At 39.4% G+C, this 18,732-nt stretch overlaps 1 protein-coding gene across 1 annotated transcript in view; it reads left to right on the forward strand.

The window, feature by feature from the left end:
* Positions 1–18,732, forward strand: part of DCC (DCC netrin 1 receptor) — a 948,035-nt gene that overhangs the window by 16,292 nt on the left and 913,011 nt on the right. Inside the window, exons 2-4 of the mRNA XM_028479946.1 lie at positions 4,763–4,924; positions 10,575–10,698; positions 13,659–13,792. Coding sequence (XP_028335747.1) covers positions 4,763–4,924; positions 10,575–10,698; positions 13,659–13,792 — 420 coding nt within the window. The remainder of the gene's footprint in view (positions 1–4,762; positions 4,925–10,574; positions 10,699–13,658; positions 13,793–18,732) is intronic.

An 18,732-nucleotide genomic window follows, 5' to 3' on the forward strand; every position in this document is an offset into this window, starting at 1 on the left:
GAGGTAAGTTCCCTCCATGCCTACTTTCTGGAGGGTTTTTATCATAAATGGGTGTTGAATTTTGTCAAAAGCTTTTTTTGCATCTATTGAGATTATCATATGGTTTTTATCTTTCAATTTGTTAATATGGTGTATCACATTGATTTGCATATATTGAAGAATCCTTGCATTCCTGGGATAAACCCCACTTGATCATGGTGTATCATCCTTTTTATGTGCTATTGGATTCTGTTTGCTAGTATTTTGTTGAGGATTTTTCTATCTGTGTTCATCAGTGATATTGATGTAGTTGTAGTTGTAGTTGTCTTTTTTTGTAACATCTTTGTCTGGTTTTGGTATCAGGGTGATGGTGGCCTCGTAGAATGAGTTGGGGAGTTTTCCTCCTTTTGCTATATTTTGGAAGAGTTTGAGAAGCCATCCAAGACTTTAGAAAGGTCATTTGCTTAGTGTTCCAAGTGACCTGTTAGGGGATGCCCTCTTCCTAGTGTTCTAGAAACACATATCTGAAAGAAGTGCCTGAACTCTAGAAACTTTTGCATGTTTGGGTGCCCTGCCCTTAGTATGCTATTTCTTGCTCTTCATTTTCAATTGGTCCTTCTTCGTGCTACACCCTGGGGAAGAGGCCCTCATCCCAAGGCCTCCCTCTCTCAACACCTATCAAGTATCTTAAGCCATTAACCTTAAGCACCTATTTGAAAGCCTATTTTTCTACAGGAACTTTGGCTTAAGGAGAGAGAGAGAGGGAGGAAGGGAGAGAGAATTATATTTGTTCTAATATAATGCTTTAAAAATAAATACATTTGGGATACTGTTTTCTAACCGTCAGTTACTGTTGCTAATGAGTAGTTGTTATTTAATTATGTTTATATTAAACATTCCTCATGGCAACGTGATAGCCAAAGGCTTGACTAATAGAGAAAAAAAGTAAAAATAAAAAGCTTAGGGGGAGGACACATGAATAAATAGAAATAAAATTGGTTATTTGAACACGAGGTCTCCAAAATGGATTGTTTCCAGGAAAGGCATCACCTTGCACAGCCAGTGGTTCTTTCTCTGCTCCTAGCCAATGTACACTTGAGTAAGATATTGTTCTTTTCTTCCCCAGCCTTACAAACTGAGCGAATCTTAAATGGGAAAAAAAGAATGCTAGCCTTATTGTGGGCCTAGCCCTTTTCCTAATGCTGTCTGGCCAATTTGCTCAGAATAGGAAGACTTCCCTGTGGTGCTGCCTGTGCTGTGGCTGCCTGTGCTGTGGCTTTCAGTTTCAGGCTGCATTTTACTAATTTTGTCACCATTTGTCTGAAAGAGAGACATGTTGGGTGACTTGTTTTTCAGCTCAGTGCAAATTAGTTTGTGCTTTGAAATTTGCTGATCTCACCTCAATTGGGAAAATGTCTGACTATATTGATTGATCAAATGAAGGACTCGATGAAGTCAAGTGCATTTTAGATGCTTCTTAAATTGTCCTCAGTCATTCCCTCTTAGAAAGCTGAGTTTTGTGAGGATGGCGTTAAGATAGAAGAAATGTCCCCTCTCAGGTCCTCTCTACTTTAAGGTAGTCATTTGCTCCAAACTAAGGCCTTTGCATATGCAGTTTTCCCTAGAGGAATCTCCCATGCCAACTCCACCAAGTAACTCTCATCCTTCTTTCATTGCTTCAGAGAAGTCTTCCCCAAATTCCCAGGCTGTACTGCTGGTCTTTATCATACCTTGTCAGAGACCTGTGTTCCTCTCTGAGAACAAATTACTCAATTTCTTAAGTATACATTCCTAGGGATGATATTGTCCTAATTCATTCTTGCTTCCCTAATTACAGTGTAAACTCCAAGAAAATAGAAACCTTATCCATTTGTGCTCTATTGCTCTATCTCATCAGTTAGCGCAAGAGTTTGTGCATAGTAAGCAATCAACAAATGTGGTGGATGAATGAACATAAAGTTTTACAAGTGCACAGCCTCCTGGATGTTTTATTGAAAATTGACTCGCACAGGGCAAAAGAGGGAGCCAGATTGAGGCTGGACCTCAATGGCATGAGTTTCACTAAGGCAGCTGCCAGCAACATTTTTCTGTTTTGCTGTTTAGAGAGCAGCTCAACATCCACCACTTCCAAGTTGAAATTCCTTTTCCACTCAGGTAGTTTTCAGTCAATTTTAAATAAACTAAAATTGAACTCATTAGTCACTTCATTATTGTCCGCTCCCTCCTTCTGTTATCTTTCTTAATGGATACATCTCATCCTGCCTTCTCAGAGGTTAAATTTCTGCATTTTGATGGTGAGCATGCCTGTGGTTTCATGCTCCCGTTTGTTCTCTTCTGCTAATGATCCTTATAACTGTTTTCTGCTGATTTTTATAGATTGGCCAATCTTCTTTACTAGGTTGTTTATATTTCTAAAACTGTCTGATTGATGGCAATTCTTGCATTCTTGCTAAACTTAATGGTCTCTCTTGCCCTTTTCTCTAAATTCAGAGATGAATTTCAATTTCACTTTCAGAAACCATTTCTGAACTGTGGAGTTTTAAGTATTTCTGACCAGGATCTTCCTCAGGGACAGTTTAAAATTTTCAGATAATTAGAAGCTGTATTTCTTCCAGTAAACATAGATACATAGATAGATAGATAGATGATAGATAGATAGATAGATAGATAGATAGATAGATAGATAGATAGATAGAAAGAAAGAAAGATGTGGATAAAATCATCGACTTCAGCACTTAAAATTTCATTTTGTCTCAAATTTTGTGTATCTAGATATCTATCTAAACACATATTTGAGAGCTTACCCCATTTGGGGCTCATCAGTAGCATCCATTCATTCTGTTTATCCTCCACCAGAGAAGCTTTTCTCCTCCAGTCCTTTGAAGAAATAGCCAGCACCAGTGGGCAGGAGGACGTGGGCTGGTACCTCAGATGTCAAGTCTTTTTCTTTTTCTTCTTCAGTAAAGCCAGTGCCATTGATGGAAGGACTTGGGCTGGGAATTAGGAATTGTCATCTTGACTTTGCTACTAATTAGCTGTGTACCCTCGGTCGGTCAAGTCACCTTCTCTTTCTGTACCTTAATTTGCCCATCTGTAAAATGATGGGACTAAATTAAATGAATTCAAAGACCCCACAAGTGCTAACAATCTAAGAAAACTGATGGACTTGTGATGTTTTAGCAATCGCATGAATCTTGATTCATTTGCAACAATAGTCAGTGGCCTCACTGTCAAATTATATTTAGTTTCTAAAGGAGATAGAAAATTCTATGTTTGGAAAGCTCCACCCCAGAGCTCAACACTTTTCCCATGACTCCAGTGAATGGAATAGCCCCTGACTCACCTCTCACCACACTGTAACTCACAGTGCTAGGAATTCCATGTATGTTGGAAGGTGCAATCACGAAGCAATAAGGCATTAGGTGATATCAAACCGGGAACAGCATGGAGAGAAGAGAGTGCTTTCATGCTAGCACAGCTTCCCGCTTTCCAAAGCAACTATCTGTGAAAAGAGAGACAGAGCACAGAAAGCACGCAGATTAGCCCTGCCCTTGGCTGCTGGATGGAGCTTTGACCCTTTGCCAGGAACGACATCCACGGAGATGAAACTGTGGTATATCGGGGATTCCTTTGTGTGGACGAGTCACTCTCCCCAGCATTAAACATCTCATTAAGTGTCTTCCTTAATTTTTGTGATGTCCAGAAGCTTTCAGAGAAAATCTGAGCAGTCAGTGAACTGATGTGTCTGCCAAGGCATGAATAGCAAAGATCATTCCGTGTTTGCCCTGGGTCTATCAGCAGCAATAAATTTTAATCGGTTGGGCATTTTTCAAGCATGCTACTGTTTGCCAAACACTATTTTTGGCAGGCATCTGTAACAAAGCCTAATGCATTATGCATATTATTTCCACAGTATTTCATTGTATTAGCACATGTAGTATTTGTATGGAATTTTTGTAAATTCATTACCAAAGTATTATCATATTAATGACTCTGGTTAAAAAAGTATTAGAAAAAATATTAATATTCATAGACAGTATACATCCTATGGTGGGGAAATGGGGATAATCTATTATCATTTGAATTTCAGAAAAATATTAGCATGAGTATGGGAAAAATAACTTAAAAAGTACATAGCAAAACTGAAAAAAAAATTAAAAACCAGAATTACTTTGATGTTTCCTTGAAGACTGAAGGTTTATTTTCAGAACTGTAATGACAATCATTATTATAGATTAAATTATAGTGAAGGATTAGTTTTATTTAACAGCATAATTTAGTGGTGGAGACCCGGAAAATTTATTTCATTTCTTCGTGTCTTATTCCTTTGAAATCCTGATCTGCTAAAGGATGTTTTCTCACTTCTGTTTGCATCCTTCCCTACAGAGCCGAGGGCATTAAGCCTTTGAACCTTGTTTAACTGTTTTTCTTGCTATACCCTTAGAATGGGAACACAATACAGCCTGGTAAAATTATCCGTCTCAACTGGAAGCTACTCCAATAATTCAATTCTCCAGTAAAGTGTAGGATTTAGCTCTACTAAATGTCTCTTGGCATCACTCTTACTATTCTTATAACATTGGGGCCATGGAAATTAGTAATAAATTATTTTCTCTACCCTTTTGGAGGTTGTTTTATTTCCAATGATTCCTTGCTCCTTGATTTGTCTTGTTCCTCTAAATTTAACAAATAATGTCTAGAGCACTCTTCCCTTTAGAAACTATTTTACAACACAATAGTTTCTCACTGTTAGAAAATGTTATAGCTATTCTTCTTTTCACAGGTTTTGATTCAGATAACACCTCTGTCCAACAAGCTCCAAAACCTCTGCAAGTAACGCTCTCCACAGCTTCACAACAGCCCTTTGATGGAGGGCAATTTGTTCTCACTGCTATTAAAAAAAATGAACAATCATCTCCCAACACAGCACTCTGCTTGGCAGCAAGTGACTGAAAAGATGCTCCATTTACTCTCTGTAAATATAAACCCAAAGGCATCGTAGTTGAATAGACGGAAAGATTAAATGTGCCCACTCTATGACATAGTATAAATTTACTATTAGATTTAAATTAGAAGAAAAATTAATTTAAGTAGAGACAATACATTTATAAGGGTAATAACTCTTATTTTTAATATAAATTAAGTTATCCACATTTCTGTAGACCGTGAGAATTGAATAGTCCCTCCATCCCATTCACAGCTGCGTAGCCAGTGCAATGTTTTCCTCCATATTTCTACATAGATCCTACTTCCTGACTCATGTTCCATTCTGACTGCAAAACAATCAATGAGACCTTGACCTCCATACGCTCATGTTTCATGTGTTAATTCTTAACTAGAATGAAACTCCCTCTGGGCAAAGCCCATTGCTGTCTTGAGCTGCTTTCACCAAAACTCAAAGTAATATACTAGGTATAAATATGGCACCGAGCAAATATTTCTTGCTCATTTTGATCTCAATTTTTGTACTTGAAATGAAAAAATAATCCTGAATTTTAATAAAATTCTTGAGAGAGCACTTTCCTCAAACTATGTTTCTTTGAGGAGAAGGGAGTTTAGATTATTCAGTCAGAAATTGAAAATGGCTACCTATCCAAACCCCTCAAATTAATGTGTCCTATAAACATCTGAAGGAAACTTCAGTGTAAAGAGAAGAGAGGAATGTTTTATAGATGGACAGAAAGCCTCTTAAAAGGGAGAAAAAAAATCGGTGTCTCTAGACCATTTGACAGAGGCTCACTATTGGGTTGTAATTTGAGAAGAAATGCATGGGCTGAAAAGTTTCAGACAGGAAGATTTTCCACCTGCCAAATTTTCAACCTGTTGACCCAGTTATGACAGGTGCCCTGGGATACTTAACAGCTGACCTTCTCAAGGACGTTTTTGTGGGTTTGAGTCAGAAAATCCCACACTTAACATTTTCCCTATATTTTTATTCTCAAAGAGTAAGAAAAGAAGGGTATAAGAACTTATGAAATATTAGAGTTTGGGGTAATTCATCATTCTTAGCAACACTCATTAAAACCAACCCACATGATTTTTGTTCTAAGATCTTCCTTTTCTTCCTGAAAGTACAATCTCTAAAGTGCTAATCAACAGTTAATTGTGGTCCCCAGCCCCTAATTGTTCTATGAAGGAATGTCTGCTCCTTAGTAGCTGATGAATGGTTTGGAGATAAAACAGGAGTAGAAGGCCCAGGCCATGGCCATGGCCCCAACCCCTTTTCTCTCCTTGCAAAGCTGGAAGTAGATCAGAGCCTTTGGTAATTGTTTACCTACCCTCTCTCCCACCAAGAGGGAGGTGAACAAAACAAAAGCCACCGTGAGTGCCTGGAACATGGGGACAAGAAGAGAAAGAGCCCTCTCTGTCAGGTTGTATATTTTTCCCTTCCATCTCTGGAAATGGCCCGTGTCTGTCTTACGTTGGTCCTGACAAGGATAAGGAATCCTCCAACTTGGGGCCTTTGCTGTGCTAAAACAAGGAAAATAATGCAAAGGAAATTTATAGTGATAAAACATGTTGTACTTGATTTTTTTTTCCTAAGAGAATATGCTTTTTTGACCATATCAAAGGAGAGGGGAGAGGACAGGAAATAAGTGACATGGCACAGTATACTGTGTGTTTTCCAGAAAGGCATTTGCTCGAGGATGTATTAGGATCACAGTTTGTGTCCATTCAGGCTTCGCTAAGGGAAAATGTCTGATACATAACTGAGCACATGAGCATCTCTGGATGCCCTTGGGCTGCACCAATATCAATTCTCTGGGCTTGAAAGTACAGCTAAAGGCAGTGAACTGGTTAAGTGGCCATGTCCATTGAAAATTAGTATAAATAATGGTAGAATTTGGTTGAGGGAGTTGCTTGACAGACTGGTCCAAAACCATAATTTTAGCATTGACCCAATGTATATGGAAGTTTTGCGTAGGAGGCTACATCTCTTTTGGAAACCATTTTAGCCTCTATTTAGAAAAAACAAAAAGAAGTGCTTTGTTGTTGCTCTTGTTTATTTTTATAAAAAGATGATTTATCCGTTGGTTTTTCACTTACACTGAGTTTTCTTGAGGCACTGTGTTTCAGTTTTGCTTTCAGGTATGTACAAATAAGACCTGGGTTGGTCAGATTTTGACTTAGATTCAGGTGGACCCTAGTGTGATAAAACAGTGCTTTAAACCTGAGTAGCCTGCAGCCAGTAAGACTGGATAATGCAAATGGCCTAGAATTCTGTGAAAGAAATCACCACTTTTAGCCTAGAAAGGCTATGGAATATTTTAGGCTCAGTAAATTGTATTCTGCCACTCATATAAACTACCCAACTAGTTGTTTTGCTTTTACACCCAATTTTTGCTTGTACAGTATTTGTATTATGCCAGAAGAGTACTGTAAAGTTTTCTAATCATCTCGCAAAAATGGCATAAGATAACTGGAGATCATTACTGGATTTGAAAGCTTAAAACAAAACAAAACACAGCACACATAGAAGCAAAAGAAATGGGAAAGTCATGGGGTAAAATAAAAGGTTGTCCATAAGGGTTAACATTTTTACCTGGTCCCACATTTCAAAGAAGGTGAAAAGAAAGTCCCAGGTGTATCACGGGCATCATAAAGAATTAAAAAAAAAACCTTATTGACATGTTGTAATTCTTGATTTCTACCTTAAGTATCCATCTACCAGGTAGTCTGTACCAGATCAATAGCAGACAGATCCAGGTGTTCAGTGAGGCCCTGATGGAGAATAAGCTCTAACAAGGAAAATTTACCTCAATTCACCATTTTTGGACCCTTAACTGAAATAGCAACGCTATTTTAAATATATGAGGCTGGACTATAATAGACCTTCCTTTTTTATCTTAATTAGTCAAGAGCTTCTACTTCCACCTGAATGTTATTCCTCAAAGTATTTACCTTTGGAAGCTAGGTCCTGACACTTTCGGAATTCCTTTCAGATTTATGTAAGCCACGTAAGACAAAGGTAAAGCATTATTTTAGAGCCTTGTTTTTGCTTTAGTTTGCATGATGACATAGCGGAAGGGAGCAAGGGGTTTGGATTCAGAGAGTCCTGGGCTTGATCTGCCAGGTACTAGCTTGTGTGGCCTTGGCCGAGGCACTAACATTTCAGAGCCTGTTTCCTAACTGGGCACATAGTAAACCAGCATGCATTGTTTTATCCCTATAGTGCAATCAGAAATGAGCTTTGTAATCATCCTGAGGTAGCTTTTGAAGTTTTCAAGAAAGTATCAGTGTAATTTCTGCATTTTACATGTACTCTTTTTAAAAAAAAAATGTTATTCCATATATAGTCAAAAGTAGCAACTCCCAATATTGACTTTCTCTCCTGAACATGGCAGACAATTGAGAGTTTGTCATCCATGATAAGGCCAGACCACTGTTTTCCATTTTACCTCACTGCCTCTTGGGAATGTCAGTCCCTGGTCCTAATTCTTCCGGGTTTATAGCCTTCAGCTCACCTTTTTGGCTTTTTGCCTCTAGGCTAACACTTCATGTATGTGTTGGGTATTCCTTCTGCCTCTTCAGCGCGCAACCTAATTACTTCTGTTCACAGCTACAGTGCTGAGTAAGGATGCTGTCCCTCATTCCCGTGTTTGGCTTCCCAGCTGGGAGACTGGGTGCATCTCATGGCTGTTTTGGTGGTCCTGTCTTGCCATCTAGTGATAACTGAGGCTCACTGGTGTTGTTGATCTGACGTTCTGTGGCAAGTCCGGGTTTCATAGGCAGATCTGAGGCAGGAGAAGCACACAGCACTGAAATCCTGTAGGTAGGTTGGAACCCGATGTCAACTGGGCACCTCCCATCCCGGTTCTATTGGTAACACCTGCATCAGCCACTTTGGAAATACCATTGCTCTGGCTCAGTTCCCTCTAGTTCTAAATTTTTATCTGGCACAAATGAAATACTAAGAATATAAACACGAATTAAACACTGTCCTGTCTTCGAAGAGTTCTCAGTCCTTGGGGGAAAAATACTTCTTGATAAGACTTTGTCATGTTTTTTTTCAAAGTAGTTTTAGTTACTAATTTATTCAGTGAACACTGATCAAACCCCTCCTATGTTCAAGGGATGTTGCTCTGTGCTGTCAGAGAGCATGGAGACTGTGACATGAGCTGGGAAAGAGGGGAAAACAGGCTCTTGACACAACTCATAAATACAGGAGAAATCGAGTAAGAGTTAACTAGAGATAGGATAACCAGAGAATTGATTCTGATGTAAATGATCTTGGAAGAGTTATGGAAGAGTTGGCTATAAGGCTGAGTCTTGAATTATGAGTAGGAGTGAGATGTGCAGAGAGAAGAGAAAAGCTTCAGCTTAAGTGAAATGTGTGAGTCGAAGTTCAAAGGCAAGAACATCTGTGGTGTTACCTATAGGTAGATGGAGTAATTGGTGTACTGGAACGTTCTCTGGTCAGCTCACAGTATCTTTTCTGGTGTGGTATTCATTGACATCCTGTTTGTAGCTTGAACACAGATTTGGTGGCATATTTACACCACAGAAATTGGCAGACACTGCAAATCAGGGCTTCCCCCCACTAACCCAGAGAACCAGTTGTTAAATGTTTACCAGCATACCCTTGACTTGAGCTTCTTTTTCTAAAAGAAGCTCTCAAATAAGACTGCTATTTCTGCCATTTATCAGGTGAGAACACTGAGGCTCAGTTTAGGTTGAGCTGCCCAGTATCATACAGCTAAGTGTAGAGGCGGGTCTAGAGCCCATGTAAGTAACATTGTTCTGTAGGAATTTGACGCCAATGAGCTTTGTGATTCTGGATGTGTACCACTGTGTACAGGTGCCAGAGAAGGAGAACACTGGGTCTTAAAATTGTAAGTGGCTGTGTTGAAGTCTGGTTGTCCCAGGTGTCTCATCATGCGCCTACGCTTGAGACTGAATTGGGTGGCCGTTGCCTGCTGTCCATTTTTGTCTTTTACTAGAGTTGAAGGAAAGAGGATGAGAAAGGAGAGAGGGTACACTTGGAAATTAACAACCTTAAGGACAAAAATATGGAAACTTTAAGAGAAAAAAAAAATCTGTGAAGATTAACTCCGACTCCACAAAAAAATAAACATCTCGGGATTGGGTGACTTTTGACATGTAATTTCGCTAGTCTATCTAGGTTTCAGTATCCTAAAAAGGAGGGGGCCTTTAGGTAGTTGCTCTTGAAGCATTATCCTTTTTCTGAAACTCTCTGATTCTGTAGGTTTCCCAAGTGTTTCATATGCTGGGTCTGCCCTTTTAATGAAAAAACAAAACAAAACAAAACAAACGAACAAAAAACGACAGAGAGAACAAACTAATGGATTTGGTTTTTATTTGTTTCAAACCAAGTTTTCTTTCTTCCGGCATCCTCCTGTACCAGATAAGGAATGTTGCCACTTCATCCCGCAAAGGGCTCTCATTGTAGTAATTCTGTGAGACATGGAGGGATTCATGAAGACCTTGCTTCTGTTTTTCTTTTTCTTTTATTTTCCTTTCCTCCCCTCTTCTCCCTCCCCCCCTTTCCCTCCCCTCCCCTCCTTTCCTTTCCTTGCCTTACCTTTCCTTTTCTTTCTTTTTTACAAATTCCTTTTCTCTTCTTTGTTTTATAGGATATGATGAACAAGACATTGATGATATAGCAGAGGCCCAGGGGAGGGAGGGATGGACCAACTTACTTTTACCAATGCTTGAAGTTGCCAAAATAGAAATGTTTTCAACTGATAGATCTAAAAGGTCTGGGGAACTCCATTCCATCTCCTTTAAAAATTATACTTTTATCTCTGTATTGATTTTTTCTAGCAATGTTGGAATTTGGATCATAGCTTAGGAAACAATGGGGTGGGGTGGGGGAAATAATTCTTAATAGCATCTCCAAAGGAATAGCATCCCCAAGATCACCAGGTTGGGTTTTGAATCCATGGTAGGAAGTCCTTACCTGGTAGCAAGATAGCTCTCTTAGGCACTTTAAAAAAGTGCACTGCTCCCCTGGGAACTGCGTGTTCCATGCTGCTTCTGGAAAATAGTAGCTGGTCTGGGGTGGACAGTTTAATGCAAATGAATACTTGGTCATACATCACAAGAGGAGGGTATTGATTAATAAGTCTCCACTGCCCCTGTAAGTCTTTAGCCCTATACATTTGGCTGTGAGAATCCAATAAAGCTGATGCAGTAAGCCATCACTGAGATGTTCCTGATGGCCAGGGAGAAGAAAGGAAAGACAAATATAACAGTCATACAGTGGCTAAGAACTGGCACTCTGGAGCACAACAGACCATGGTTTGATGCTCTTTCTGTCACTATCAATCAATCAATCTTTAGTAAAAGAGCCCTCTGAGCTTTATGTACATGTACAATATTGGGGTATTAAACTGAAAAAGGAAAAGTTACCATATGTAAAGAATCCATCACAGTTCTTGGCTCTTAGAAAATACCTAATACATGGCAGTAGTTAGGGGTCTAGAATTATTGTTATAGCAATAACAAACATGGTCATCATCACCACAAGCTTCCTTGCCTCTCTCAGATGTCTCTCTAGACCTATCACTCTCCTCTCTCTCTCTCTCTCTCTCTCTCTCTCTCTGTTCATTTGTTCTCTTCCCTGTACCTTTGTTTTGTTCCCTTGTCCCAGCCACCACCAACATCCTTTGACATCTTTCACCATTCCCCTTCCTCCATACCCATTTTACTGCTTTCACCTCTCTATGTGGAAAAATGCACATTCCTATCTGCACAACAAATCTGCATGTAATTTCAGGAGTGAATTAATCTACTGTTTAAAATAAGTGGAGGAGCTTTGACTAAAGACTAATTTAATTCCAAGGACTATATTAATGAAATAATATCTTTAAAAGGTTGATAGATACACAGAATGGTCAGTATACTGTTTCATTTATTCAACAAGTATTTCTTTTAGAGCCTAGGGTGTAGCCAATGATCTAAGAGCTAAGGATGCAGAGACAAACAGAATTTCATGTAACTTACAGTCTAATCAAAGACAAACGATAAACACATACACACATATGATGATGCCAGGCTTGAGAGTATACTGAACAACAAAACGTCATGATGATGTTTTTCCTTCGTGTCCAGTTAATGAAACAGAAAATATTCCTATACATTCAAGAAATGAAATGTATGTTTTTTTATTTTAAATTTAAAAATACAGGAAGTATAAAGAATAATCTAACAAACACCTATGTTCCTACCATCCTGAATTAACAAGCAAGTTGCTTTCAGTATTCTTTATTTTTTAAGCGAAAATGAAAAGATAGAGACAAAGCGAAAATCCTTGTGAAGGATAACCCCCCCGTGGTCTCATTCCTCCCCTGACTCCAAGCAACCACTACCATACATTTTATATATATAACATAAGTGTTTGAGGTCTATGTATTCCTTTTATCTATTGTGTAGTATTGCATCATGTCACATAATACATTTTGACTTAACCATTCCCTAAATGATGAAGCGAAGCCATCCATTTATTCATTTCAACAGCATTCAACTAGTGCTTATAGAGTGCCCATCCTGTTCCAGCCCATCGGGTGGTAGGAAATGCAAAAAGGAGGCCACTCAGTATTTGACTTGAAGGATCCGGAATGACAAGATATATATTGTCATTTTATATATATATATATATATATTGCACACTTGCTACCACTGTCATTCAAGGTAGAAAGATGGAAAAGAGAGGAATTAGTTTGCTTAGGATTGGGAGAGCTGAAGTGGGAGGATAAGAAAAGTCTTTGTAAAGAAGGAAGCCTGGAAAATGGCTCTCTAAGGAATTGGAAGGGGGGTAACTGCACGAGCAAAGACTTGTTGGAGAGTGCTTTGCAACCACAGGAAACAGAAGGTGTTTCTGTCAACTCAACTGGGGAGAGTTTTGGGAGTGCAGATGAGGCAAGAAGGAGCGGAGACTGAGGACTGGAGTTCCATCAGTCACTTCAAGGAGCCAATAGTATACTCTCTTTTAGACACGGTCACAGTAAGTCAATCAAGATTTGAGTAACTGAGGACAACGGAACAGAGATATTTGTATGGCTCTGCATGGCTCTTCACATGAGCCCTTTGAGTGCATTGCCTCATTTTGTTTCAGCTTCCCTGGGTGTCCTAGTTCCAGGTGCTATATAAAAAATACCATAGACTGGGTGGCTTAAACAACAGAAATGTGCTTATCACAGTTCTGGAGGCTGGGAAATCTAAGATCAAGGCACCGGCAGTTTCAGTGTCTTATGAGAACCCATTTCCTGGTTCATAGACTGCTGTCTTCTGTGTCCTCACTTGGGAAGGAGTAAAAGCCTTCCCTGGAGTTCCATTCACAAAGGCACTAATCCCATTCATGAGGAGGGCTCCACCCTCATGACCTAATCACCTCCCAAAGACCCCACCTCTTCATACCATTCTTCGGGGGGTTAGAATTTCAACATATGAATTTGGGGGAGACACAAGCATTGAGTCATAACACTGGGTATGGCCGTGTTGTTCCTTTTCTTACCAACTCACCCTAGTGAGCCACAGGGAATCAGAATGTCTTACAACAGATCAATAGGGGGTGGGTGTGTGTATCTGTGTGCGCGTATGCATGTGCCACTCTGTAGCAGCGGCAACAGCAACAGTAGTAGTAATTTGGTTAGAAGGTGGCATGATAATTTGTGGTAAGACAATCCTTTTAAATTTGCTTCACGTTCTCCTTTCAGAAAATGGTCGTCAGGCACTAATTATGAAAGGATAGGTAGAGTTCCCATGGGGACTGGGATAAATGAGTATCCAGAACTTTCCCCCTACCAGGAACTAGCCTATGTTCTGAGGACACAGAATAATAAAACGAAAGGTAATGAAAAATCAAGGGAATATCAATTATCATATTTAATTCCTTCTAAGGTACACATTCTTTTTCTTATTTTACCGTCTTTGAACGATACAGTCATTTTGCAGTAATCTGATAAATGCTATATTTGAAGTCTGCACAAAGGACTTCTGGGTGTTTGAGAAGGTTTGCCATAGGAGAGTACATAAGATTTAGGGAGTTGAAGGATGAGTAGGAGTTTTCCAGGTGATATTTGGAACATTCTAAACGGAGATTGAGATTTTGCCTTTCTGATCATTTACTTGTTTAATTTCTTCCCCATCTGCCAGTTGCTCCAGGTCGCTCACTTCAATACTATTGGGATGTAGCTGCTAATTTTGATTTTATGCCTCTCAGCCTAAGACTAGCAATATTTAACCAGGTACCTTTGCCCCTGTTTATTGCACAGGAGACCATGTGGAACACCTGTTTTTCAATTTCTTGCATCCTAATCCATCTTTTAAGGTGTAGAGCTCCAGGCATTTGCATTCTTTCTTTTTTAGGTGATAATATCTAAACTGCATTTAAACATCCTTTAAGGGATACATTGAAGCCACCGCTTTTCCTAGCTTACCTATCTAGGACTTCTCCTGTTGGATGAATAATCCCTTTATTTTATCTGAGGCAAAAGGAATACTTTTATTTGGAAACTTTGAAATTAGTACCAGTTTGACCCACATATTATCAGTACAACGGTACATGTTAATTGTTACTACTGAAGCCCACGATAGACATTGTGACCTGGAGTTGTAGACAGCCTGGTTAGGGAGAAAACATCTAATCACAAGAGCAATAATGAAAATACAGGGTGGGGAAGGGGAATGACTAATATAATGGTTATACATAGTTTAGTGGTGATTGGAGCTGATACAAAACCATCACCATGAACTAGAATAATGGTAGTGCAGGATTGAGCAGTGAAGAATCACCTTATGTCCCATCTTGGTTTGCTAGAGTCGCCATAACAAAATACCACAGACTGGATGGCTCAAACAACAGAAATGTATTTTCTCACAGTTCTGGAGGCCAGACGTCTAAGATCAAGGTACCGGCAGGCTTGGTTTCTTGCCTTTGCAGATGGTCACCTCTTGCAGTGCCTCACATGGGCTTTCCTCTGTGTACACACATCCCTGGTGTCTCTCTCTGTGTCCAAACTTCATCTTCTTATACAGACACCAGTCAGATTGAATTAGAGACAATTCCAGCCACCCCTTTTAACTTAATACCTGTTTAAAGACTTAATCTCTAAATACAGTTACATTTGGGGAGACAGGGAGTTAATTCAGCCTATACATTGGGAGGGGACACATTTCAGCTCTTACACGCCTCCTCTTCTAAGGTCAAATTTGGAAACGCAAATTGCAAGAGACCCCAAGCTTTATATTCCAGCCATAAAAGTTTTTGTAATAACTTGAAAATGCTTCATGTTGCTTCAAGACTAAGGACCACTCTTCCATCAAAGGAGAGTCTGTTCCACCTGCTTCACTCAACTGCTTTTATTGTTAATCTGCAGCTGCTATAACTATAAACCACCCATCCTTGAATTCTCCGTGCATTACTACAAAAATAAATTTGTCCCAGCTGAGTTGTGGAACTGAAGTGTCCCAGAAGGTGGATGTGCTGTATTGGATTGTTGAATCTGCACCTTTTCACATTAGCCCTTTAATCACCTTCATCTTAACAGCCACTCTGATATTACTTGCATATTCTTTTTAATTTTTTTTTAAGGGGAGAGGGAAAGAACGTAGATCCAGAACAGTAAATTAAAGTTCATTCAAGCACATTTGTTGTTGATGGAAACACAGTTTTGCTTGGTTGCAATGAAGGGCTTGTTAAGTCTACTTGTGATGGGCAAACATTGAGTCAGGCCGTCTTAAGAGGAGGTGAAACCTGTCTTATTTAATGCTTTGACAAATTAGTAATTGATCTGTAGCACTTCTTACCTTTATTGGGGGCATCTGAGTGGAATCTTTGAAACAAAAAGATTAAGGCTCTTTCCCCCTGACCTTAGACAAATGGACAAATAGTTTCTGCTGCTTAATTCAGTGTTTTCTCTGAGCCATAGAAGGAAGGATATTGTTTTACTTTGCCTATTATTGAAAACCTTCAAAACAGGAAGAAGCCCATTTTTTAAGGCAGTGTTAAAAATAGCCTATAAAATTTATGTGTAATAAGTAGATTAATTAATGATTTTTCAAAAAACATAGGCACTTGTATTAGAAATAAAAGCCATACATTTTTCTCTCCAAAGAGGACAGGATAAAATTATCTACCTTGGAGGAAAATGAAGTAATTCTTTGAAAACAAACAAAGAAAACCCAAATTTCTTCAGGAAGTTTCAGTGATGTACTTATATTTATTTCCTTAAATCCCAATATAAATAAACTGTATGCCCAAAATTTGTTTACATAAATAGACTTTTTTAAGGTGCTAAACAGACTTTCCCTTGCCTGTCCCTTCCATTAAATACATGTATATATAAATATATATAATATATTGATACTATATTTATATGTACTATATATATTATGTATGTCAATGTATATTATGTATTTATATGTGCTATATATTATATATGTCAGTATCTATTATGTGCTATTTATTATGCATTATATATTATACATTATACATGGACATAGTAAAATGTAATGTCTGAATTTAATACAAGTTATTACTAAAATACTTGCATAAGGTGATAGAGTGAGTATCAAGCCACACAATTTTTTACTATAGTCATTTGAAGTGAGGTCCCTTTCTCATACACAGGTAGCAAGAACTGATTGCGAGTGGGTGACCTTGGATTCTGATCTTGAGTTGTCTTGGCCTGATAACTGTGGGTGAATTTTTTTGTATCTAAAATTTCCCACTTGGAAAATAGAAGAAATATGTTCTGTCTCCACCTATGGGTACAGGGATGTTATTCAGGATTTCCGCATAGAACAGTACATCAGATACCCAAGAGGGTGCAGGAGGGGTGAGGGCATGCCCTTGTGAGCAACGTTATATAGTCTAATATATAATTCTGTTTTCTATTTATGTATTCTGTTATTCTAATAATGCAATTTCATCTCGCAAGAGTATCCAACACGCAGCCTCCTTCCTGATAGATAGTTCTGTGCATCTAACTCCCTTTCTTTCAGGCGTATCTGTGCTTTTACTTACCGTTTTTCTTTGCGGGGGTGGGACTGGAAATTTCTCATTCTTCCCTCCCGTTTACTTAAATTATATTCAAACTTAAGCTCTGACTCAAGAGCCATGAGACTTTTGCAGACTATCCTAAAACAAAGTCATCTCTGCATTTGAACATTACAGGCAATGCTGACCCTACTATAGGTTTGGGCATTTTACATGTTTACGAATGGAATGCAGATGTCACATGGCTGCATCTACTGGGTGGATACAAATGATGTCAGGGCAAAATTCCTTTTATCTTATCTTGTTTCATTTTCTATATCTGAGATAGTTGTGTTTCTGGGAACAGGCAGCTCCCACCTGCAAAACTGAAGGATTAGGATTGATTTCTGTGGTTCCCCAAGAAGGACCGCACAGACCTTCAGAAACAATGTCCCTCATGTTCCTGTGGCCCAGCTTCCTCTTGGACATACTTAGGCCATTGGAGGGTGGCATCTCACCATTTCTTGTCGTGATGCTCACTGTGCGCTTTCCTCACCTTGTAAGGCTAATAATCAGCGAAGATATTGTGGCTTTCTCACTGCTATCCCCTAGTCCCCCAAAGACCTGACTGTTGAAAGTCCCTCCCCTATTTGCTGCCTCTTATGTCGTCCCCAAAGAAAGCACTGCCTCTGTCTTGAGTCTTCTGCCATCCTTTGTCAGACAAATAAAACACTTCCATGCCCATGAAGAAATACGCAGAGGTGGTTTCCGGGACTACACTCTCACTGGGGCCAACAGCGAGACTTACCACAACCCTGGGCTCCAGGCACACGCTCAATAGAATCTTTTCAATAAGAACATCGTATAAATAAAGCCAGGACCTTGACTTTGATACACATATGGTCTGTTATTTTTTCTTTGTCTTTTCCTTTCTTCCTGTTCTTGGGTATAAGCACCATCATTTACCCCAAGGGTTTCCCCTTTCAAGAAGATTGTGTTAGAGAGTGACATTCTAAGTCCAAACCCATCCGTGATACTTGTGAGTGAATGCTTTCCTAGTAGAAAAAAGAAATCAAAATGCACACGTCTACACACGTGATGCGTCAGAAATATCCCCTTCAAATCTCTTGTGTCATTTGTGACTTTCCTCTGGGGAAATATTTGGAAACCCTTTGTTCTATGCCCATCATATTTATAGAAGGGCAAATGTGGTCACATCAGAGTTTGTTTTTGTTTTTTTTTTCCCTTACGCACTGATAGGGAAACTGCAATGCGAGGAAATAAAGTGAGTGGCCCAGTATTGTACAACAAGATTGATCCGTGCTGAGACAAAACCCAAGCTGTTCTCTGAGCCCAGCGCTTGATTCCCTGTACCGTTCTCGCTCTGATGTCCCTCGGGTGTGCATGAAGCAAGTGCCAGGTGCAGTTTCCCAGGCTGCACGCATCCTCCAATTGGCTGCATCCCTTCTCCTCCTGACTTCTTTTGGTCCGAGGATTGCTCTTGGAAATTATGCTGCTGGGCTTCACCATATAACAGTGGCTACGTTTCACTGTTAGCTGGAAGCCTTTCCTGAGATTCTAAACTAGAAAGAATTTTCTGAAGGCCCCCAAGCAAAGGTCAAAGTTTCCTTGGTGCCGAGGAAACCTTGGCATTTTATTTTATTTTAATCAGCAGGGCTCCAGTGTTTCTCATGGATACCTGAAATGTGCCGGAAGTGATGTTAAGTTTTCTTTCACTGCAGTCTGCCCGTCTTACTTCGGATAGATCTGATTCACTGAGGGCCAAGTTTCAGAGTGTTCGAGACAGCTGG

The sequence above is a fragment of the Physeter macrocephalus genome, chromosome 19, assembly GCF_002837175.3.
Source record: "Physeter macrocephalus isolate SW-GA chromosome 19, ASM283717v5, whole genome shotgun sequence".
Classification (NCBI taxonomy): domain Eukaryota; kingdom Metazoa; phylum Chordata; class Mammalia; order Artiodactyla; family Physeteridae; genus Physeter; species Physeter macrocephalus.